Raw genomic sequence first — 24,775 nt, 5'->3', positions numbered from 1 at the left:
TGTGACACGGGTTGTTTGCGGGAATTTGTGTTCAATCACTCGCCGTGCTGTGCGACGGTTGCCAACGTAAACAAGTCCTCGACATGGCCATGCTAAAAGCGAAAATAAATTTTGACTTATCCTAGGCAACGGCGGAAAACAATAGCCACCACCTGGCGGCAGGCATCGCCGAGTGAAGAAGCTTGTGAGTTGTGAAGAAGGTCAAGGTCAAGTAGCGCGATGGTTTTGTTTACCGCTAGGGTCGTTGCCGGGGTAACCCCCACCCCTGCAGTTTTTTTGTTTGAAGGAAGGAATGTATTGAACCACGATGCAGTGCACACACTAATGCTTCGGTATGGGTTCAATGGGGAGAAAAAACAAACAAATCAAATTCCTGGCATAAAATTTCATCCTCTTCTTCGTCTTGACCGCCGCGCACACAGTCAAAATCGAGCAGAACAAGCTTGTGCATGTCACGCCAAATTGCCTGTCCGGAGAAGAAGATGTCATGGACTGAAGAAAGAGAGTGTTTGTGTGTGGCGGCGAGAGAGTGAAAGGAAACGAAAGGCTCTTATGTTGTTATTAAATCGATCGAGATTTTTGCAGTCGACAGACCCGTCGCCGAGGACGGATCGGATTGCCTGTGAATCTGTGCGTTTTTAATTACACTAACCCGGGCCCCGAACCGGTCAGTGTCGTGCCCCTTAATTGTTTTTGAATGACATTTCTTCCTGCAGATTTTGACGATTCTCTTTTGCTCTCTGTTTCCATCCTTTGCAGAATGTCTCCAGAGCGGCATCCTTCGCACGACGATGTTGATAGTGGTGGCGGCGGAGGAGGAAGCGCAATTATCGGTGGCCACGTTACAGTAGAAACTTCGTCACCCGTCCCCAGCCCGGGACCAGATTTGAAAGACCACCCCTCGTCGACGTCATTTGCGACGTCCATCGGCTCCAGCATGGTGCTCTCGTCGATCCCCCTGGAAGCCAATCACCAGCTCATCCTGCAGCAGCACCTGGCTCAGCAGCATCACATAATTGCCACATCTGGCAACACCAATCAGAACAGCAACAACAACAACAGCAACAGTAGTGCAATCAGCAGCGCCACCAACGGTGGCGTAGGCAACCATAGCATAATAATCAACAACAACACTAGCTTTAAGAACCACAACAGCAACAGTAACAATATCATAATTAGCGGTAGCGGATTAGGCGGCGGAAACGGTAACAATCATACCTACACAATAAATCTGAGTAGCAGTGGTGGCGGTGGCGGTGGCAGCGTTGCCAGTCACAACGGTCACGCGATGATTCAGAGTTATGCCACCCCTGCAGGCAGCGTGGCAGCAGGCGGCCACCATGGTCATCATCATCATCAGCAGCACCAGCAATTTTACTCTGCGCCAAACAACGTCGTTGTGAGTTCGGGTGCCGGTAGCCATGGCAACGTTGCCGTGGCGACAGTGTCATCGACGGCGGCGACGGTCGTGGCGCCACCCGCCACGTCGACGTCGTCGTCGTCGTCGACCTCGTCCGCATCCAAATTGGTCGTACTGCAGCAAGGACATCTCGGCGAGAATTATATAAGTGAGTGAACTATTTGCTACTAACTACCTACCTACCTACCTACTGATGTTTTCTAGCGATTCTTCTTTGCACACTACTAGTAGTGCTAATTTCAGGGCTTTTCGAAAGTCTTGTGGTGCAGGGGTGGGGGTAATTCAAGAGGGTACACTGAAATAAATTTTGTTGTGGAAATTACCGATTCCATAGTAAAATTACTAACCGTACCTATGATTCTCAACCGACAACAAAATCTGTTAAGTTTACTGAAATATGATTGAAATAACAATGCACTACAGTAAATTTGACTAAAAGCGTAGTCGCCTCAACAACAAAACATTGTCATTTTTTCCTGGACACGCATCTTACAACACTGTATGGTTAAAAATACAATGCCCAGCTGTTAAATTTAGATTATTTTTGGTAATGTTAACAGCACTGCTAGTTAAATTGACAGTGTTTCAGTGGAATTAACAGGAAATAGCTGTCGGTTGAGAATCATAGGTACGGTTAGTAATTTTACTATGGAATCGGTAGTTTCTACAACAAAATTTATTTCAGTGTAGTTTTGGTTACATGTCACCATGAAGAAAATTGTCGTTAGTCGTTGACGCGAAAGAGGGAGTAAGGGGGCGTGTCGGATTTACACAGGTGCAATGTAGGAAGGTTTCGAGCCTTGTTGTTGTGGTTAATTCATTACTTAAAACAGGCCTAGGTGCATATTTGCGGGTTCTTATCTTGATTTTGGTTGCTTTACGATTGCAGTCAAAGGAGTTACGGAAATTAGTGCCAAGTATTGTGCCAACGACCAGCCATTGGATGAGCATGGCTATGAGTGATTGAGCCCATGTACAGTAGACATTGGATAACTGCAACATGTTTACATTTCACTTTTCAAACCTGCTCTGCACGGATCAACTCGAGAATTACCTTTTTTAAAAAGTCAGGTACGGGTTTAATACTTCCAGTTAGCAATTTGCTCTTTGAAGGAAGCACGACACTAGACAACGGACTAGCATGCAACGTCCAGTGGCACAGCCAAAAACTCTTCCTGAAAGCTGCGGCGGGATTCGAACCCGTGCTTGCCTCAGCACGATGCGACTGAATGTTTGGTGACACTAGCCGCACGACCACGAAGTCACATATCGGATTTAGGCTGTCAGTTATGCTGGCAAATGCCTTATCGATGTGTTCGAGTTCCAGTTGAAAGGACTGCGTCACTAGCAACTCCAAACGATCATCTCGTCGTCGCTCCTGATGTCGTAGTTCAGCTGGATCTGGAAGAGACATAGTGTCAATCTTGGTCCACCTTACTACCCTGCAAAGCTGTAGGTTTACAGGGCTACATAAAACATGTTGAACGCCTTCAACTTCATGTTGGCTGACCGAAAACTCCTCGGAACGTAGTTGACACGATGCAAATACTTGTCCTACAACTGCTTCTCGATCGTTGTGCTGTGAACTCCTCTACGTTCCTCTAAAGGAAGCCGAGATATTTGCTCACTACGCCTTCAACCGTATTCCGAACATCGTTACTGAACACTGTCACAAACAGCAACAATTGATGCATCCTTTGTACTAGAACTGCAAACCGCTTTAGGACGTCCATAACGAAGGTCTGAGAATTTCTTGTACTCATTCGCCTACTTTTCAATCGATAGCCCGAGTGATAGTCATTGCATTGCATCGATTGAGTGCTCTGCTGAGGTATTGCCTGAAGCTGAGAGTTCTGGATCGCAACTCAATTGATCCGTCGGTACCCAAGAAACAGTTTCGCTGAATAAAAGTGGAACAAACGACCCTTAAGCAAACTTTAGCTTAAGAAACTGCTATTCAGCTAGTTCTGTTTCTTGGGTGATTCAATCAAGAAAATCTTAGAATTTCCTGGAAGGAAAATTTCTAGAAGCCTTGAAGGCTAATGTATCAATGCATATGTAAATATTTCACTCAGCATGGTGTATCTCTTAAAAAAGCGCCAGAAGGTATACTATTATATAGCCCACTTTGGTTCGTATATGACTGTTGTAGGGTTCTAATTCATGGAATGAAAAAAACTTCTAGATCTTTCTACTGGATTGATGCAGCAATGCAACAATGCAGCGATGCATCAATGCAGCCATGCACCAATAGTGCAACAATGCACCAATGCACGACGGAACAATGGAAAGATAATACTTGTATGGCTGCCATACAATTTAACGAAACATTTGACGAAAGAACGGACAACTCTGGGATTTCATAGCCAAGATTTTCATTCACAGAATCTTCTAGAAGTAAATCTTCTAAAAGATTCTACGGAAGCTATTACACCAATGCGTATATGTTAAATATTTCACAGCATTGGGCATCTGAGAAGAGCCTGAAGGTATCCAGCTTTTTACGCTAATGCGAGGGGTGATTCAAACATGACGTTTCTTGCCGACAATCGAATTTCAGTTCAACGCTATCCTAGTAGACTGTTTGAAATTTTGTTGTTGATAACGGAAGTGTCAAAATTTTTCACTTGAACTGTTTTGTACCAACAGCGATCCTCAGCTTATTTTGTTTTTTTATCATACATATATTTATTGGTTCTGCTGGAGAAATTAATCTAGTTTTTAATTCTTTTTAGGTTTACTGCAAAAAATTGACGCACATTGATAATAGATATATTTATGCCAATATACCCTAACGCTCTGACAAATCAACCGAGCTTATAGCTTCCATTTGACGTTGTGTAGTGTAAAATAGCCCAAAACTAATATTTATCCTTCAAAGAGCTCAAAAAGAGCAGAATGTAATATAAGTTGCGTAGGGACTTGTAAGGGAAACTCGAATTTGGTCCATATTTGCATAGTTCGCAACAAATAACTCTAGGTCAAGCTAACAAAACAAATAGTTCGTCAAATAAATGATTCGTCTGATAAAAAAACATGTTTTCCGTTTAATAAGAGTATTTTGTTCATTTCAGTATAATGCAACCAGGTCCAATATGTTTCCTGTAGGACCATCCTTTTGCGAAATAGCGTTCAACCGACCATCCTTTTGCGAAATCAAAAACGCAAATGACGAGCCATAAATCAACGTCCAATGTGTGAGACAAAACTTTCGTAATTAAATCCCTCTGATTTCAGCCCTCAGACTTTCTTCCAGAATCTGTAATTAACCTGCTGGAATTCAACCTAAAAAGAAAAAAAAAACTAGATTAACTGCTTCAGCAGAATAAATATACAACACCATTTTAAATTACGCGAAATAAATCAAGTGAAAAAAGTTGACACTTCAATCAACAAATTCATAAAATAGTCTACTAGGACGGCATTGAACTGAAATTCGGTTGTCGGCAAGACACGTCATAGTCGAATCACCCCTCTCGTTAGCGTAAAAAGCTGAATACTTCCAAGTATCCACCTTTTGACTGATGTAGGGTTCTGATCCATAGAATGGAAAGTAAATTCTAGAAAACTGCTGAATTGAAACAACAATGCTTTACAAATCCTACGATGCATTGACGTATGACCAATGCAACGATACATCAATGAAACGACGCGTCAATGCAGCGATGCACCAATGCAACGATGCACTATTCATATATGCACCAATGCAATGATGCACCAATGCAACAATGCAACGACGCACCAACTCAAAGATGCACCAATCAACGATGCACTAATGCAATGCTGTACCAATGCAATGATGCACCAATGCAACGATGCGCCAAGGCAACGACGCAACAATGCAATGATGCACCAGTGCAACGGTGCACCAGTGCAACGGTGCACCAATTCAACACAGGTACAATACTACAGTGCAATGATCATTGTAGCTTTCATTCCGTGAAACATTTCAAAGCGTGACGGAAGGACTGGCACCTCTGGGATGTTATATACAGGGTGTCAGGTTCATGAGTGCAAGGTTTTTAAAGGGTGATAGAGGACCATGAATGGTGAAAAAAATTGCTCTACGCATATGGTCAAATCTCAACCGTTACGTAGTTATTGAACTCCCCATATTTTTGACTCTTATTGCCTCAACTGGCTATAACTTTAAAATGGTCAAACTTATCGCAGTTTTTTTTACCCTTATTCGAAAGATTATTGAATTTTCTATCAAATTTTCTCTCAAATCATCTTTGAATCGATTAGTTTAGTTAAATAACTAAGTTCTCTACAGCAAAATAATATTTTAGCTATTTTGCTGTAGAGAACTTAGTTATTTAACTAAGCGTGTTTTAATTTATAAATTATCTTTGAAACGTGCGTAATAAATTAAAATTCTTTCTTCGGCAAAGTTGTGGCCCCTGTTCCACTCTACAATTCGTTCTTCGACGCCAAACTTCTAACTCTTATCGTTTTCTTGCAATTATGATTTAAACGTCGCATTTCAGGGTAGTCGGGTAGTCTCTCGTAAACCCTAAGCGGTTGCCATGACCACGGTCATATCTCGAACTCCATTGAACTTCCTCTGCCAACTACATCCCAACATCGGTGAGTTGATCACAGTTTCCTCATAGGTTAACCGAGGGTTGTATGACATCACGGCCTTTTCCAAAATGTCGATTCGGATGCGGTTGTAGAACTGCCTCGTTGATCCTTTCTCTTGCACTGTGTCAATCGACAAACCTTGGTCCGGAATTTGGCGATCCGTTTCTCCAAACGTCTACAGCGTGTCCAGATGTCCGCACCTCAGTCCACAGCGTGTCCGAATGACCGCATCCCACCCTACGGGGTATCCACATGACCGCCTCCTGGTTCACAGCGTGTCCGGATGATCACACTCTAACCACAGCGTATCCAGATGACCGCATCCTAGTCCACAGCGTGTCCGAATGACCACACCGTTACTTTTGCAAGAAAGTCTGTCTCATGACGACATTCTGGTGCCTAATTTCTGTCTCTTTCGGCAGCTAAAGATCCGCCCAACGCATTCTGTCTATTGGTTACCATAAAAACACGTGCATCCAGCCGATAATTACATTATGTTAGTCAATTTAGAAGACTGTACTTTGCTTCATGGCGACAGTAAGAACGATTCACACTACATCCGTGTCACAGAGAACAGACGTTCAAGCTTATGTAGTGCGATTGTGTAAAGCATGGGAACGGTTGTACTCCGTTTTCAAACGCGGTCATCCACCTTGAGTCCGATCTTTGCTGCTTCGCGTTCCAGGCGGATGTACAGTTCTGCGTCTGCCACCGTTTCAAATGTTCTGGCGATAATGTCCATGTCGTCCGCAAAGCACACAAATTGACCGGATTTTGTGAAAATCGTTCCCCGGCTGTTGAGTCCGGCTCGTAGCATAACACCTTCCAGGGCGTTGATGAACATCAGGCATGAGAGTCCATCACCTAGTTGCACTCCCCGGCGAGATTCGAACGAACTAGACAGATCGCCCGAAACCCTTACGCAGTTTCTTACACCGTCAATCGTCGCTTTGATCAATCTAATGAGCTTCCCGGAGAAGCCGTTCTTATCCATGATTTCCCATAGCTCTCTGCGGTCGATACCAAGATGTTTATACTTACCTTGGTCGATACTACAGTAGACGTTCGGTCGATGCAAACGGTTTAACTGCAATGCTTTTTAACTGCAAGTGCAACAAATTTGCAGTTATCGCACCGCCATCTGTCAAAACAGTGCGCCAAGTTAGCTCAAATGAACAGTCGAATGAATTTTGCGTTCATTTCCCGTCAATTGATGGGTTGTTGACGTCAATCTGACGTTGCAGTTATCGAGTTTTGTTCGCTAAGTGAAACGTAAACATGTTGCAGTTATCGAACGTCTACTGTACTTAGAGTCGATAAACAGGTGCTGCGTTGGGACCTGGTATTTGCGATATTTTTGGAGGATTTGCCGCACGGTGAAGATTTGGTCCGTTGTTTTTGTCCGCTGATAACTTCCCACAAATTCATTAACTTTGGGTGAAAGACGACGGAAGATGATTTGGGATAGCACTTTGTAGGCGGCATTCAGAATTGTGATCGCTCGGAAGTTCTCACACACTCCAACTTGTCACCTTTCTTGATATGAGGCTAATGACCCCCTCCTTTCACTGCTCCGGTAGCTGTTGTGCGGTCTCTTAGATGCGGACTATAAGCTGGTGCATGCAGGTGGCCAACTTTTCCGGGCCCATCTTGATGAGTTCAGCTCCGATACCATCCCTACCAGCTGACTTTTGTTCTTGCGCTGCTGGACAGCTTCAAGAACTTCCCTCAACGAAAGTTTTGGCTCGTTGCAGCTGCCTGCTGTACTGACGCTGCCTTGATCCTCCTTGACAGCGTTATCCGCACCATTCAGGTGTTCGTCGTAGTGCTGCTTCCACCTTTTGATCACCTCACGTCCGCCCGTCAAGATGCTCCCGTCCGTATTCCTGCACATTTCGACTCGCGGCACGAAGCCTTTGCGGGATGCCTTGAGCTACTGGTAGAGCTTCGAACGGCACAACAGTTCCATTTCCTCGCACTCTGCTTCTTCCAGACGGCGCTTTTATCCCGAAAGAGACGATTCTGCTGTTCCTACGTTATTTTATATCGCTCCACGTTCTGCCGGGTCCCGTGCTACAGCATGACCGTCCTCGCTGCGTTCGTCTTTTCCAAAATCTCTCTACACTCGTCGTCGAACCGATCGTGCCTTAGGCTCCGTTAGACATACCCTTCGTTTTCGGCTAGCATCATCCAGAAAGGTGAGAAAGAAACGGTTTCCGATAGGAACGTCTTGTGAGCCTTCTTCTGATTTGAACGATACATTTCATCTACAGCAGTTCTACTAGCGATCACGTATCCTTCTTGATCCAAGACTTTACATCATGCTTCACATGTTTGTGCGCCAAACACCATCGTCAAGCCTTTCTTTTTGTAAATGTTGTTAACGGAAAGTAAATAAGTGATCCATCGGGAACTTGCAAGACATCATGAATTTCAGTTGGCCCTTCTTCAAGCTCGAGCATTACCAAATCCTTGGCGATCAACGAAACTGACTGACTGATGACTGTTTCAGTGGAATACTTCTGATCTTCCTGCTAGTAAACATTCTCCCAACTTTCATGCATCTTCTTTTCTAGACTCTACGATCTGCATCGCACAAACAGCAATCCGTTTGACGGTTCTTGCGATTGGGGACAGTTGCAGTTGAAGCACGTTCCCGATTTCTTTCAGCGCTGGCTTCTGCTAGGCATATAATGGTGTTGTAGGTGCTCAACACCAGTGAACTTCAACGACCACTCGACACCTTGGTGATTTTTTGCCTTTATCTGCTGTTATTTCTATTGCGAATATTTGAAACCCCATGATCCTAGGGTTCTAATACTCCGGAAGTCCTTTTAACAGTAATGACGCCAGCCATCGATCGTTGACTTCGAACTCAATTCGGCATAAACAGTTCGTCGTTGCAACTAGCTCGTCAACATGACCTTCAACCGAGACACATTCTTTAAGCTTGACCAGCGTTAACCTGTTCAGTAGACAAATCTTCTCAATAAACCGTCATCCTGGAATGCCTTTTTAAGACAGTCCCATGCTTTCTTCGCAGTTCTTGCTAGTTGAACAAGGCAGTAGTTCTTCTCGTTGCTCAGGCATATTGTCGCCAACGCTCTTTCATTCAAATCTGGGTCGACAGCTTGATCTTGAGGCGATTTCGCTACTCGCCAGGAATCCTTTCGTAGCAAACGCGTATGACGATTACTTTTGTTGCCCTTGCAACCTCTCGATGACCTGTGAGTTCAAGGGATTTCCACTGGCTCGCATACTCTTCCAGCTAATTGCTCGATACTTCCTGCAGTTGCTCCGGCATTCCTCCGCTTCCTTCACCTCCTCTTCGATTGCGCCGGAATGGGTCCGTTTCTCGTGATTGTCATTACCGTTTTAAAGAAGCTTCGCAAATACTAAAGAATTCTAGGCTATGAACACTCTGTTTGGGCCCATAACCAATTGTAAATGGAAGCAAAGTCCACAATGCGGAGAAAAATCTTGGGCCCTTACTCTTTTTGATGCTGTTCCATCCTGGGATGGATTCATATTTATATAACCTAACAATTCCCCTATTTTCTCTTCATTCTCCCCAAACAGCCACAACGGAAAGCATGAACGGCGTGGGCAACATTGTCCTGCTCGCCACGGAACAAATGGACATGAGCAGTGCGGAGCACGACTTCATCAACAACAACGTGGTCATCACCACGAGCAGCGGCAGCAGTTCCAGTGTTGCCAGTCATCTCAACAGCGGCAGCACCAATCATCATCCTGCCCATCATAATCACCAGCAGCATCACCATTCGCAGCAGCAGCAGCAGGCGACGCTGCAGCAACATATCCGCAACGGGACGGTGCTGACGGCCGTGCACGGTGCGGGCGGGACCAGCCAGGTCGTAATCAACACCGACGAGGAACTGACTCCGCTGACTTGGCTGCACGATAAGAACCTGTTGAAAGGTTAGTTGAGGTTGATCAGTGATCTACGGCGCGTATGCGTAAACAACGAGTTTCTATTTCGGTTTAGTGCGCCGCATGCTTTGCGTGCCCCGTGTTGGTGCTTTTTTATGTGTCATTTGACGGGTGTGCGGAGGAGGGGTAGGGCACATAGTTTTGCGGTTTTCACGCACAACAAACGACGACGGTGTGTCGACGGAATGTGAAATGCGTGCGCGTCCGTCGTCGCTGCAAATGCAACCCGGGTGGGTGGACCGCATTTTGGCACAGTTCGCCCACCACCATCAGGCATCGCGTTCTCGTCGTCTTTCGCGGCTGAGATGCATGTTCATACCGGTAGCCACAGCCAACTGAGATGCCATGCAAAAATAGTTTAGCGCGCACAAATTGTTTTCTTTTCCTTAGCAACTGCCGACGCAGTGGTCGTCGCGGTCGGCCGGTCGAAGGGGACGCTGCGCTGGCTGCTGTCGTCTGCTTTTATGCACCGAAATAGACAAAGGTTATTGGCCCGAATGGACCCGATTCCTTCATCTCTTCTTGTTGGCAACCGGGGGCTGTTGTTGGGAAGCGCCCAACAGCAGTCAATGACTTGACGACGGGAAAATTCGCCGTTGTCAAGGATCCGAATGCAGGGCAAAGGCACAGCATGCTTGGATGCAAATGTACGAGCGCATAGTGCTTCGTTAGCCGTGCATTATTGATCTATTGGTGATGTAGTGTACGCGCACGCAGCGTGTTACCGTAACTGTAGTGGTTGCGATTTATTTACGATCGGTCGTATTGTAGAGCGAACAAAAGCGAAAACTTAAGTGGGATGATGATGCCCTTCGTCATTCGATACTCCGGTCTAATTGCGATTCCGTCGCTTCGTTTCGTCTTGCAGGCATAAATCTGTCCAAGGTCCCAGTGTCTTCGCCGGATAGTCCCCGGCAGGCAGGTGGTGGTCACCTGTCACCCACCAGTGACTTCGTGGAGGACTCCAGCGTCTCGGAGGACAATACGTCCTCCGCCAATTCGTCCTCGGATCAGGTTCGTTGCGATTTGTCGTTGTTTTCGAGGCTTCGGCTTAACTGTTCGTTGTCTACCAACAGAGTATCGGTGTGTTCTGCACGGAAACAATCCCGTCAAGTGCACGCCATTTGACGGTTGGCACTGGTCCCACTCATCACAGGTTCCAGCTTACCAACGGGGCCGGTGGACAACAAACCATCACCACCATCAACGGAAACACCATCATCGAGTATCCGGTGATTTCCTCAGACGACAAGGACCTTAAGTCTCCGTCATCAACCGCTTCCTGTGCATCGTCTACGTCGTCCACTTCTTCGTTGTACAACCATTCGGCAACTTCGCCGAACCCAACGTCCGGCTCGGTGCAGAATGGTTCAACCAGTGGTGCCAGCACGCCTCATCAGCACTTCCACAAAAAGTACCTGCGAGAGGAGCACGTGAAGCAGCTGAAACAGGTCAGCAGCTCCTACGTGACCCCCGTTAAACAATTGTCCAGGTGAGTTCCTCTTGGAGAGTCTTCCTCAACCGCAACGATTAACTCCCGAACTTTCGATTTCAGTGCCGTCAAGTACGAGGAAGGTGAAATTATCGAAGAGCGTCCGTATCCACCGGCAGCGCCGATGAAGAACGGCTACCCGTCGCCGAACGTGAGCAGCGACGAATACGGCAGTACCTACGGCAGCGGAGGAGGCAGTATGAGACCTCCGTCGCCTCCGCTATCGCCTCAGCACCACCTGGTGCAAGGGCAGTCCCTGAACGGCGGCGCAATCCACGTGCTTCCACAGCACCCGCCATCGTCGCCACAACCGCAGCAGCCATCCTCCAAGCTGTCGCCGCCGAAAGCCAAGCATCCGACCAACGTGCCATACGATCCACTGGTTCACATCAGCAGCAAACCGCCGTTCAGTTTCAGGTGAGTTTGAAGGGGAGAGACCATACGGGTCAAGGTTTCCAACTGTTGTATTCTTGCTTCACCCGGCAGCTCACTGATCTTCATGGCCATCGAGAACGCCCAACAGAAGGCCTTACCGGTGAAGGAGATCTACGCGTGGATTGTGCAGCATTTTCCGTACTTCAAGACGGCACCGACTGGGTGGAAGAACAGTGTTCGACATAACCTTTCGCTGAACAAGTGCTTCCAGAAGGTGGAAAAGGCAGCGGTAGGTACCCGTGCGTTTTCCTGTGGGATCACAGCGTAACAGTGTCGTGCTTTTCCCTACAGAACCTCGGCAAAGGCTCGCTGTGGATGGTCGAACCGCAGTACCGGCCCAACCTGATCCAGGCTCTGTCGCGATCGCCGTTCCATTCCGGGTCCGGAATCGACAAGACCACCTACAAGGCCATGCAGCAACAGGCTCAGCAGCAAGCGCAACAACAGCAACGCTCAACTGACAGCCCTACCAGCAGTGTTGGCAGCAGCTATTCCAAGGTACGTTCCGCGATCATTCCGGAAAATCTGGCAACCGCTCATCAACTGTCACTGCTTCCCGTTCCAGGACAACTTTCCGTACCTCGCTAGTCGTTTGGCACCGGTTGACGCACAAAACGGTGTCCACCTGTCGCACCACATGAACGGCGGCCAGCAGCAGCACCCGTCGGATCTGGACGGGGACGATTTTAGCCGGTCGTCTACCCCGATCGACTACGATGGCGATCTTCCTCACCAGCACCTGCATCATCACCACCTCCAGTCGTCGGCATCGGGTGGGCTACCGTACCACGTGGCGTACCACCATCCACCGCCGCCGTCGTCTTCCGGTCCGCTGGGACCACCTTCCGGTGGTTCGAATGGATTCCTCCCCGGTGCAGGAGGAGGAGGAGGCAGTGTGATTCTGCCCAATGGGCAGAGCGTCCTGGCTGGCGATATCATCGGCCGAGACTGGAGCGCGGACACGATCGATGACGTGAACGCGGCCACCGCCATGTTGGCACTGAAGCACGGACCAAAAATTTTCACCGAGGGATTCCAGAATGGGTGAGTTGATGGTGCTTGTTGTTATCCAGCCATGGAAACCTTCAAGTTTGACACAAAAACGATAAAATCTTGTCGTTTTCATAATCCTACCACGGAATGACAGAGTTGATCATCCCTGGGAAGCGTTCAATCCACTCCTAACCTTAATGTGTCTATCGTTTTGTTTCCAGAACTCCTCCGGTAATCACCACCTCTCCCAGCGAGGATCACACCTACTCCGCCGGCGGTACAATCCCGCCTTCGGGTCTGAGCGAACGCTCCAGTCAAAACAACAGCGACAACAACAGCAACGGAACGTCGTCCGATGCCGCCTACGAGAGCAGCGAGGAAAGGTGAGTTGACTGTGCCTTTAACATCATGAAGTGTGACAGATAGAATTCCAGCACTCTGTTCTTGGAATCAAATCGTTGAGATTGAACGATCAAAATTCACCGTTTTGATGCTGCGGCCACTCAGCCCAATCGATTCCAATGGCCGGAATCCTTCACCTACGAAGACGGATGCAAATCATGCGTGAAATACTTAACAAGACTGCAGTTTCATTTCATCTTGATCGTTTGTTTTGTTTGCTTTGTTTATCCGGTGGCGCATCACTGCTGCAGCGCTGTTTATGCTTTTCTCAGTGTCGCTCCCAATCCCTACACTTACCAAATAGCAGGATGCTTGATAATCCGATGTAATTTGTCTGCCGCATCCACTTCCAGATTCTTTCCAACTTTCTATTCTAACGATGCATGGCATGCTTCGTGCACATTTGGAAGTTTCCTTTGTTTACATGTCGGCACTCACGGCCAGGGATGCCAGGTGAAATTTTCAAACGTCTTCGCAAGGCACGCTTAAATGTCTTCACATGTCTTCTCACCCCATATTGTGGCTTTAATATAAAATTAATGTTAAAAGTTAAAATTTATAAGTGAGAACTTATATAGCACATATAGCTTTATATGAAGAAATGTACCATGAGGTCGTCCAGCAATGGTTCTCTCCAGAATTTCCATGGCAATTTTAAGGGGTTTTCCCGAAAATTCCTAAACAAGTTCCTCGGATTTATTTCCACGAGATGCTCAAAAAAAATCCGGGAACTACTCCAGGGACTCCCTCAGGAAGTCCTTGTGAATACCTTCAGAAGATCCCTGGAAATTCATAGTGGAGTTTCTCGGGAATTTCTCCGGATCATCCTCGGAAACTCCCCCAAGTGGTCCTCGAGAATTGGGTTCTTTAGGGGTATCCGGATTATTTCATAATCGGATTCTCCGCCCAAAAAATATTCGAAATCCAAAATTTCATAATTTTTGGAGTCCGGGAACTATTTTTAAAATGCATTTTAAGTTTGTATGGGATTTTTTTTTGTTCGGGTCGAGCTGTCACTTTATCGATTGAACTGTCATTCTATCCACGAAAATAAAAACTATTTTGTAAATTAAACCATCAAAACAAATTTATTGGAATCCAATAAAATCACGTTATACTCAGAAAAATGAGCTCTTTGGATTAGGCTATAGAAAATAGCAATATTTTATTCACTAAACAACCCAATTCCCCCAGGAATTCCTGCAGAAGATCCTAAGCAAATCGTCCTGGAGATCCTCGGGAGTTCCTCCAAAAGATCCTAAAGAATTCCTCCAGGAGATCCTCAGGAATTCCTCCAGAAGTTTCTCGAGAACTTCTCTAGGAGTACCTCCGGAATTCCTCCATAAGTTTCCCGAGAATTTTTTCAGGAGTTGAGTTTCCCGAGAATTCTTCCAGGAATTCATCTACAAGTTCCTCCAGGAGTTCCTCGGAAAATTCTACAGGAGTTCCTCGGCAATTCCTCCAGGACTTCTCGGGAATCATTCCAGAGGATCCTTGGAGATCCTCCAGGAAGTCCTCGGCAATTCTTACAGAAGTTCCTTGGGAAGTCCTGTCGGAGCTCCTCGGGATTTTTTCCGGAAGTTTATCGGGAATTCCTTCAGAATCTCATCGGGAATCCCTTCAGGAATTCCTTGGAAAAGTTTGTCGGGAAATCCTCCTGCAGATCCTCGGGAAGTCCTCCCGGAATTCATCGGAAATTCCTCCAGGAAATCTTCGGGAATTCTTTCAGCATCCCTCCTGAAGATGATTGGGAATTCCTTCAAGAGTTCATCGGGATTTCCTCTATAAGATTGGTAAGAATTCCTTCAGAAGTTTCAGGAGCTCTCGGGCATTTTTTCCAGAAGTTCCCCGGAAATTTCTTCAGAAATTCCTTGGGAATTCTTCCAGGAGTTCCTCGGAAATTTCTACAGTAGTTTCTCGGGAATTCCTCTAGGAGATCGTCAGGAATTCCTGCAGGAGTTCCTCGGAAATTCGTCCAGAAGTTTCGGTAATTCCTGCAGGAGAACCTCGGGAGTTCCTCCAGGAGATTCTCGTAAATTCGTTCAGGAGTTGCTCGGGAATTACTCCAGGAGTTCCTCGGAAATTCTTCCCGGAGCTCCTCGGTAATTCTTCCAGGAGTTCCACGAGAATTCCTCCAGGAGATCCTCGAGAACGTCTTCAGATGGTCATCGAAAAATCCTTCAGGAGTTTATCGGAAATTCCCTCAGGAGATCCATGGAGATCCTTCAGGAAATCGACGTGAATTTCTTCAAAAGATCCTCAAAAATTCCCCAGGAGCTCCTTTAGAATCCATCCAAGGATCCTCAGGAATTTCTTCAAGAGATCCTCCAGAATTTCTACAGGAGATCCTCGGTAAATTCCATCCAGGAGTTCTTCGGGAATTCTTGCAGGTGTTTCTCGGAAAATCCTCCAGAAGTTCGTCGAGAATTCCTTCAGGAATTCCTAAAGTTTCTCGGGAAAACCTACAGTACTTTCTTGGGGTTCCATGTTTCTCGGGAATCCCTCCAAGTTTCTCGAGGTTCTTTTCCGGCAGTTCCTCGGGAATTCCTCTTGGTCCCCAGAAAACTTACTCAAGGAGTTTCCTGGGAATTCCCGACGATTTCCTGAAGATATTCATAGGTATATCTAGATGAATTTCTGATAAACTCCTGAAACATTTCCCGAGAATCTTCTGGAAGAATTCCCGAAAAAATACTAGAGAGATTCTTGATGCACTTAAGAAGGAATTTCCAAGGAGTTCATAGAGAAATTCCCAAATAAAAACTTCTTTGAGAAACTCCTCGAGGAATTCTATATGAATTCCCGAGAAACTCCTAGTGCAATTCCTGAGGTATTGCTGGTGGAATTCATGAGGAACATCTGGAAGAATTTCTGAGGAACTCATGAAGGAAAGGAATTCCCGAGGAACTTCTAGAGAAATTCCCAAGGAGCTCCAGAGGAATTCCCGAGGAACTCCTTGAAGGAATTCTCGAAGAGCTTCTGGAGGAATTCCCGAGGAACTCCTGAAGGAATCCCAAAAAACTCCAGGAGAAATTCTCGAGGAATACATGAAGGAATTTTCTGGGAACTTCTGGAAGGATTCGTGAGGAATTGCTGGAGAAATTCCCGAGAAACTCCTAAAAGACTTAACGAGAAACTTCTGAAGGATTTCCCGAGGAACTCCCGGAGAAATTCCCTTGGAACTCCAGAATGAATTTCCGAGTTACTCGTTACTCCTGGAGGAATTCCCGAGGAACTCCTACATGAATTCCCGAGAAACTCCTGGTGGAATTCCTGAGAAACTTCTGGGAGAATTTCCGAGGAACTCTTGGAGGATTAACTGAGGAACCCTTAAAGAAATTCTCGAGGAACCCTTAAAGAAATTCCCGAGGAACTTGTAGAGAAATTCCCAAGGAGCTCCAGAGGCATTCTCGAGGAACTCCTTGAAGAAATTCTCGAGGAATTTTTGAAGGTATTCTCTAGGAACTTCTGGAGGAATTCCCGAGGATCTCCTGGAGCAATTTTCGAGGAACTGCTGGAGTAATTACCAAGGAACTCCTGGAGGAATTCCCGAGGATATCCTAAAATAATTCTCGAGGAACACCTAAAGGAATTCTCGAGGAACATCTGAAGGAATTGCCGAGAAACTTCCAGAGAAATTCCCTTGCAACTCCACGATGAATTCCCGAGGAACTGCTGGAGGAATTCCCGAGGAACTCCTGAAGAAATTCTCGAGGAACACCTAATTTTCAAGGAACACTTAATTCCCGAAGGACGCCAGCATGAATTTCCGAGGATCTTCTGCAAGAAAAAAAATTCGGCTAACTCCTGGAGGAATTCCCGAGGAACTGAAAGAATTCTTGAGGTACTCCGAGAATATCCGAGGAACACCTGGAAGAATTCCTGAGAAACTTTTGAAGGTATTCCTGATGAAATTCTGAAGAAATTCCCGTGGAACTTCTAGAGAGATTCTCGAGGGCCTACTGGAGAAATCTTAACAGGCTTGGACAAATTTTCGGACAAGTCTGCGGAAAATTCTGGATGTAGCTCTGTTGGTAATATTCTAGAAGCAACCTCTGTTTTTGGAGATTTTTTAAAAATTTGAGAATAGCCGGTTGAATTCCCAGAGGATTTTTGTTAATGAAAATTTTATTTCTTATAAACAATTGCTGATGAAAAAATTATTCAATAGTTCAGCATACTTCCTAAAATTTTCATGAAATTATGGTCGTTTAATTTGATTCGCATTTTAACTAAAAACTGCTTCAGAATTTCCGCCAATATAAAGACCGAAAATTTAGGAATTTGTATGTTTAAGGTTTTAAAAGTTTAAAATTTTATCTACGAAAAATGAAACGCATTTCATCTGAAATTAATCAAAGATTTGAATTATTGGTTTAGATAAATAACATTAATATATATTATTTTGCAGCTTTCAAAAGTCTTCAATAATCTTCACAAAATTTGAAAACTCTGATACTTATTCAAAACGACGTATCAACATAGGATTTGCGTGTATTATACGTTGTTTTGAAAAAGTATCCGAGAAATGTCTTCACAGAACTTCAAATGTCTTCAAATTGAAGACATGTCTTCACATCTGGCATCCCTTGCCGAGGTGTCAGTCGCTACTATCTGTATGCCCTCTTGTACCTTTAGAATCATCACTCTTCTAACGCTTATATGGTAAACTTAAAATTAAACTTAACAAATCGTTAGGTCTGTTGTAGAACCTTCACTGAGCTGCAATTCTATTGTTTACATGAAAACGATAAAACCTTATCGTTTTCCTGCCACACAAACTCTTCTGAACGTTATGACTACCTGTCGCTTCTTCTTTCCCTCTCCAACAGTCATAACCTGGTGATAGAGGACCAGGAGGAGCAGCGCCGCCTAGCGGGTGTGGACGCCCTGTTGAACCTCGCCGGCATCACCAACTACGCTCCCATGTCGGGAAGCACCGGCAACACTGGACTGAAGCGGCCTGCCGAGCCCACCGCTAACTACGACGAACCGGTTGCTGCGCTGTACGGCCAGCGTTCCCCGTACCATCAGCCGGCATCGCATCACCAGCTGGAAGTCACGCCCCCCTCCGGATACGGTGGCGGCCAGCATCAGGCCACGATCCGCAGCTACAGCTACGGGCTGGCGGACGATCTAAGCCTGCAGTACTCGCCGTCGCCATCGCCGTCGAAAAAGAGCAAAAGCTCGTCTTCCTCGTCTTCGGCTGCGACCGCTTCCGCCTCGGTGCGGATGCTCAAAAAGTTCAAGAAGAAGGCCTCCTGGGTACGGTAATATCGTGCCGAAACGGACCAGCAGCAGCAGCAGCAGCAGTAAGAGAGCCCTAGTTGAATTCCGCCTCAGAGGGAAACTGTGTACATCCGGTACATTCGTGGATACCGTTTCTTCGTTGGTTAAGTGCTAAAATCAAAGCTCTAGTTAAATATGCTTTATATTTATAGTCAATTTTTCTTTGTATAAGTGTTGTTTTTAAGCCAGACAGACTGTGCAAGCAAAGCAAAAACTTTTTATATGGATGTTTAAGTGAAGAAAGTGCTACTTCCAACACTTCTCTGTGGGGAAATCGTGCAGCATTTGATGGACGCAGGAGATTGTCGCACGATGCTCGGGTTTCCTGGGATGACGTTTGACGTTTATTGCGATTGACGTTTCGTCTGTCAAGTTTGACAGTTTGAAGAATGATTTTCTATCTAGCATGCGTCCTTTGACGGTCTATCGATAACTTTGATAATCAGCTTTATCGATTACCTGTTACAAGTAAGACATCAGGCTTTATATCGTTATGTTTATGATAGTTGCGAGAACGAAACTTTACTCACACTATCATGCCTAGTTTAACCTTCATCCGTAGAGTGTGCTGTCGCTTGATTCGCAGCAGTGCTGCTAGTCTACTTGATAAAGTGTTGTTCGAATATCAAACGTCAATTGATTGTCAAAAAAACGTCAAAGCGAACTGTTCTGTCAAAGCGAGTGTTAGTTTGACACCGTCTTTAGCGACCCGACTAATACAAAATCCGCTGCGCACTTAAATTTTGGCGTCGTCTCTCGCAAACGCACGCCCAAAAATCCAATTGCATTTGATTGTTTATTTTTTTTCTGTTGAAAAAGTTATTATTTATTTAGATGGGTCGGAAGTGGGAGCAGCAGTACTAAAACAAAAAAGAGAAAAGTCTAAACACATTTAGAGGGCAAAACAAAAAAAAAACGAACAGTAGAAGAGATAGTTTAGGGAGCGTGGCGATCGGACCCGTCCCTGTGCTGTCAGTAAGTAGTTGTTAGTGAGACACGTTACTCGGAAGCAGGGGGGAGCAGGAGGAATGAACTTAGTCACTCGCGCCTTTCATTTTTACCTAGAATTTAGGGAGATAATTTTTCTATAAACTATATAAACAAGCAAACTAGCAATCGAGCGAGGAAGAGTGGGAGAGAAGCTGTGCGCGAGAGAGAGAGAGAGGGTGAAAGTGGAAATGCAAACGAGGTTACTGATAAGAATCATTACAATCACAAACACCTACACACATACGCAACCATATGGAAACACAAATAGCAATGTAAACAAATCCGCAAGCAAAGAAAGCGTGCATGGCGTCTATCGTGGATGACAGACGTCAAGCTGCTGCCGGGAAGCGCTTCAAGCACCAATCAAAGATGGCCACGGCACGGCCGGCGACTGGGAGAGCCTTTAGAAGCAATGCATCATCGTAGTAGCCGTCGAAGGTTTCCGTTTTGTTTTTTCGCCACTTGTCAAGCTTTGTTTTTGTTTTGCTTTTAGAAACGGTGCCAATGCAGTTGAAAAAAGTGTGTAATAAGCTGGAAGCTAGGGAGATCTGTTTCTATTTTTCCGCGGTAATCCGTTGTGTTGATAAGCATACCTAGGAGAGTAAGTTTCATTGCAGTTGTAGCGTTTAGCTCTGATGAATGATGATTTCAAATTGTGGTTAAGTTTGTACGAGGTAAACACGTTGTTGAATCAGTACTAAGGTGTCGATTAAGCCGCCGCTCCAGAGCGGCACCCTTATTGGAAGGTTATAAATATGAAAATGTATCATTTATTGAGTTGACGTTTTGAGTTGTTTTATTTCCTTCGTTTTCAGAAAGCCTTACTCGGTTGCCAAAGCCTACTTTGTTTTGTTTATCATTGTTGAAGTTTCTCGAGTTCTTATCTCACGCGCTGAACAATCACTATCACCGTAGGTCGAACGAAGCAGTACTGAAATAGCCATTTGTAGAAGAAGTTTAACTTGTCTAGATAAGTAGCACACTCATCGACCCATTATCGCCTCTTTAGCGACCTGTTGCCTATCTCTGGGGGAATATTTTAACGAAGCAGATTTTGATGTTGATATCATTAGGGCTAGTGTAGCGCATTATCGTTCTTAACGACACGGACACATGTTTTGCTTGATCAGATCACTGCAAAGACCGGCATCGAGTATTTCGAACACAAGTAAGATGTGCCAAACCGAACTAAGTAATCACCTACATACATACCATATACCACTAGGGACGAGCCTTCATTTCTAGCGCCTTTTTGTTAAACGGAACGCTAACTGTTCCGGAAGTTTTGTGTTATCTATACTAATCTACGCTGTTTCATCTACATTGAATCTATTGTTATATAGTCTTCCAGATGTATATTTACAAGCACACGTACACTGAAGCGGTACACACATACACCATGCATAGGATAATTAGTGGAACTCATCCGTTAGGGGACACTCTCTAGATTAGAATAAAATAACTATGAAAGCCTGTTGAAAAAAGCTACCTAAAAGTAGAATACTAACCAAATGTTAACAATATATACTCTAATGCATACACAACCACAGACTCCGTTTAGAACCTAGGTAAGACTAACAAACACACACACTCACAAAATCTGGGTAAACAATAATTCTAAACATGGCATGGCAAAAAAAAAATCCATTGAAAACCGGTGAGAACGTGTTGTATCAAATTATTAACCTTTTTACGCTTTATCGTTACACAAAAAACCTACACACATCCAATCGTACTTATCGCAATGGGGCAACAACCCGTACTAGTATTCGTGTCGTCGACAAAAGCACTCATTCGCGTATTGCTGGATGACCACGTTACCACTTATGGACATTAGACAAGCCGTAACCCACTGTAGAAACAAAAAGGTGTTATCCACACGTTAAAATCTTAAAACAGAAAACCAAAATATAGACTGCACCACAACACTTTTAAGAGTCAGAAAGACAAGCAATACACATGATCTGAAAAGTTTATAAAGGATGACACGCATACTCTCACATTCTTTAGCGACCACCAACACATGCGACATTATAATCTAAGTAGGCTCATACAATAGACACACTTACATACACCACTACCTATAGGGGACACTGACTCCACCTGATGGAACGTTTTTCGAAGCTACACACACAAACACAAAAGTCGACATACAAAGCGAAAATATATCGACCTCTGCAAAAGAGGGGGGATGCGCCCTTTGTCGGAGCAGCAAAACCATGATGATGATGAAAAATGCAAATTGGAACAGGTTTGGATTCTTTTCCTAAGGCGATCCGAAAATTCCTTGAGTTGAATGCAAATTAGGAACTACGTCCAACAGCCAACGAAGGCGATAGGATTACATCATCGACCCACTAAACTGTTCTAATTGCCGCCAAGCCCTACGCCTCTCCAGGACCAGCATCTCTCTCAAATTCCTGCATTGAAGATTTGAACATACCTCTCCAATTGATACTTGTAGGAGCTAGGATCGGAACGCCGTCCGGGCCCGGGGCCTTACCTCTGGCCATCTCTGCAGGTTCCTTATCTGTGACTTTCCCCTAATCGCCAGCCCCGATCCCCAGGAGCCCTATGAAAGGAGGCCAAGGACTCAGATCTTGACGCGGAATGAAACCCATGATAATCCTTTCCAGCATCTTTGGCCATTACGATCCTTGTAGGCATCACCCCAGGCATTCGTAATGGCGCTCTGACAGATACCCTCATTCAGGCCTTTTTGCTTGCCTTTATCTCAGTCTTTACGAGACCTTGACAGCGACGAACGCCACCTCACTACCATATTGCTTTCTCCTGCAGGGTCTTTATAGTCCGATGACTTGTACCCTGGTTCAAGATACCTTAAGTGAGACTGACTGAGGCTTACCAATTGCTCAATAGGCCCAGTGGCTGAACCAAGACTCCCGGATCAACTAGCTCAGTAGCATGAGACCCCTCGAGCTGGGTCTCAGGGCCGGCATGCTACTGGGTAATTCGGAGTGGTACGCGGATCAAGGTGTGCGGAAACTATGGTCTTTCTTTGGCTATGGAAGAGTGTATGTGTTTGGGTAGAAAAAAGGCAAATTTATTAAAAAGCTACTGTGTGGTCTATAATGTTTATTGGGCTATGGCGGTTTGTGGTAGATCAGGATCGTTGGGTACGTACCGGTGATGTGCTGGCGAGCGCTCGCTGATGGCTGCTAACGGCAATGGCGGCTGGCGGTGTCGGTCCCTTTTGTTACGTGCCGACTGGAATGGCGGGTCTGGCGGTCGGATTTGCAAGTGGGATGGCGTTCCACTGCTGTAGGGCCACTTTCGTGACCTGGGCTTGGCTACGGCGTCTTCCTTCGTTGGCAAAATCGACGGACCACGGACGAGACCGTATTGGCCACGCCGAGAAGGGTCCTCCTTAACGTTTAGGGCTGTAAGCCCGAGGAACTCTCTATCGGTCGGTTGCTGTGACCAGAGAGTCAGGTCTTTTGCGTTTAGGCGTAGACCGGTAAACCGATCTAGGCCGATTCGTGCGGATAGTGAGGTGGCGCTTCAGTGACGGTACCAAAAGGTAGGTCAAAAAGGTCCTGAATGAACGTAGGCTGCTTTTTCCAATTATGCAGATTCACAGAACGAAAAACTATTCAAAGCCACTTTTAAAAGAAACTCACTTCTATCACACACGAACGCCGTTTTCAAAGTGATCATGGCGATCGCCTCAAGCCTTAAAATGCCCTCCATTCCATCCTTTCCATATGTTCCTTCGTCCTTACTCCATGTTGCCTATCCTTGGTAGCAAACAACCACCCATTATGCTACCAGGTTGCCTACATTTGTACTCACAGCTCAAGTTTTCGCCCGCCGCCCATTTTGACCACAGTTGATTTAAAATACAATTAACATTCAGATTTCAACATTCGAACAAACTAATACAAAATTACATTTTTTTCCATTTAACTAACTAAACCTATTATTAAGACCAAACACTAATCAAACAAACACTACAGTTTCCTTGGAAAAATGCACAAAATTAAAATAAATCTGGGGATCTTGTAACTGAACGGTTACACTATCCTCCCGCCACGGTAAATAATTGAAGATCTTCAATTATTTAGTTATTTTTACCTACATAAAACGCTAAGAAACAAATTAAAACTTAAAGACAAATGCTATTTTTATTTTATATATATATATTTTTTTTTTTTTTTTAATCGAATCGCGAAGCAGTATAAAATTGATAAAAGTTAATGAAGACATGACACAACAATTTAAAATCAGCTGGCAACTAAAGGTCAAATTCCCCTAAAGAATTTGCCATAATTACTCACGTGTGATTTTAGCCTGTTAGTATACATGAAGATAAGCACGAACACATTTTATGGTTAAACGATCAATCTTACTCTCTTTCATCCAGTCCTACCAACGGTAGGCAATGAAAAGATAGGCTGAATAGTTATTTTGCACACGTTAATTGGACGGACATGATACTTGTAAAACAAATGAACTTTGCTGCCAGACAAGTGAAGCTAAATCGGACGGGACAAAAACATATTAAAAATTGTGGTGATTCTAAAAGGAAAACATTGAAACTATGTGGACGAACATCGGACTCTACGAACATTGGATACTACATAATCGTAAGGGTTATTCTCAACATAATTCAGTCGGTTGGCCACCCGACTGGCGCGGAATAATGCTGAGAACGAGCCTACAATAAGTTTGACGGATAACAAAAGGCCGATTCTATTGTTCAGAGTAAGTGCTCTGTTTGACTGTTCGCGATTGACCAGTTTTATCTATTTGACGAATATTCATAATGACTTAATTACTATCTACGACATACGATGAAACATTATATATAAAAATTATTATCTCTCCTTTTTATTTAGGAAAGCATTCTCCCTCTACGTGCTAGCACGGTTCTTTTGTACGGCGCCTTATCAAAAGAACAACTCTCCTTTCTTCCTAAACTATCTCCTAATTTTACTAACTCCTATGTGACGTCACGATATCTTACAATGATTCTAATTTAAATTATGATCAATTTTCTTTTTGCAAGCAAACATCGAACAAAAACGGATCCGAGGATCTCAAACAGAGAACTCATGCTCACGTGGGATCTCTCTCGCTCAAGTTTCATCTCACTCCCATCCCATGAGTGCCTTTCCCTCGCTTTAATCAGGAGGCGCGAGAGTGGAGCGACTGTAGAGGATGATCTCCAAAAGCATCCGAGAGTGCAATAA

At 45.0% G+C, this 24,775-nt stretch overlaps 1 protein-coding gene across 5 annotated transcripts in view; it reads left to right on the top strand.

Moving 5' to 3' along the window:
* Positions 1-20,344, top strand: part of LOC109426169 (forkhead box protein O3) — a 200,144-nt gene extending 179,800 nt beyond the window's left edge. For 3 of the 5 annotated variants that reach the window (XM_062856418.1, XM_029866251.2, XM_062856417.1), the window contains 10 exons: positions 760-1,568; positions 9,587-9,949; positions 10,830-10,975; positions 11,038-11,453; positions 11,517-11,870; positions 11,940-12,117; positions 12,180-12,386; positions 12,454-12,932; positions 13,103-13,264; positions 18,116-20,344. In XM_062856418.1, the coding sequence (XP_062712402.1) occupies positions 761-1,568; positions 9,587-9,949; positions 10,830-10,975; positions 11,038-11,453; positions 11,517-11,870; positions 11,940-12,117; positions 12,180-12,386; positions 12,454-12,932; positions 13,103-13,264; positions 18,116-18,557 (3,555 nt within the window). In that variant the 5' untranslated portion in view covers position 760 and the 3' untranslated portion in view covers positions 18,558-20,344. Of the gene's footprint in view, positions 1-443; positions 668-759; positions 1,569-9,586; positions 9,950-10,829; positions 10,976-11,037; positions 11,454-11,516; positions 11,871-11,939; positions 12,118-12,179; positions 12,387-12,453; positions 12,933-13,102; positions 13,265-18,115 lie in introns of those variants that run through there. The other 2 variants (XM_062856419.1, XM_062856420.1) reach the window with 2 other exon arrangements.
* Positions 20,345-24,775: the final 4,431 nt, after the last annotated feature.

Source organism: Aedes albopictus, chromosome 3, assembly GCF_035046485.1.
Source record: "Aedes albopictus strain Foshan chromosome 3, AalbF5, whole genome shotgun sequence".
Taxonomy (NCBI): Eukaryota; Metazoa; Arthropoda; class Insecta; order Diptera; family Culicidae; genus Aedes; species Aedes albopictus.
Note: the sequence above shows the minus strand (reverse complement) of the source record. Positions and strands in the feature narration are given on the sequence as shown.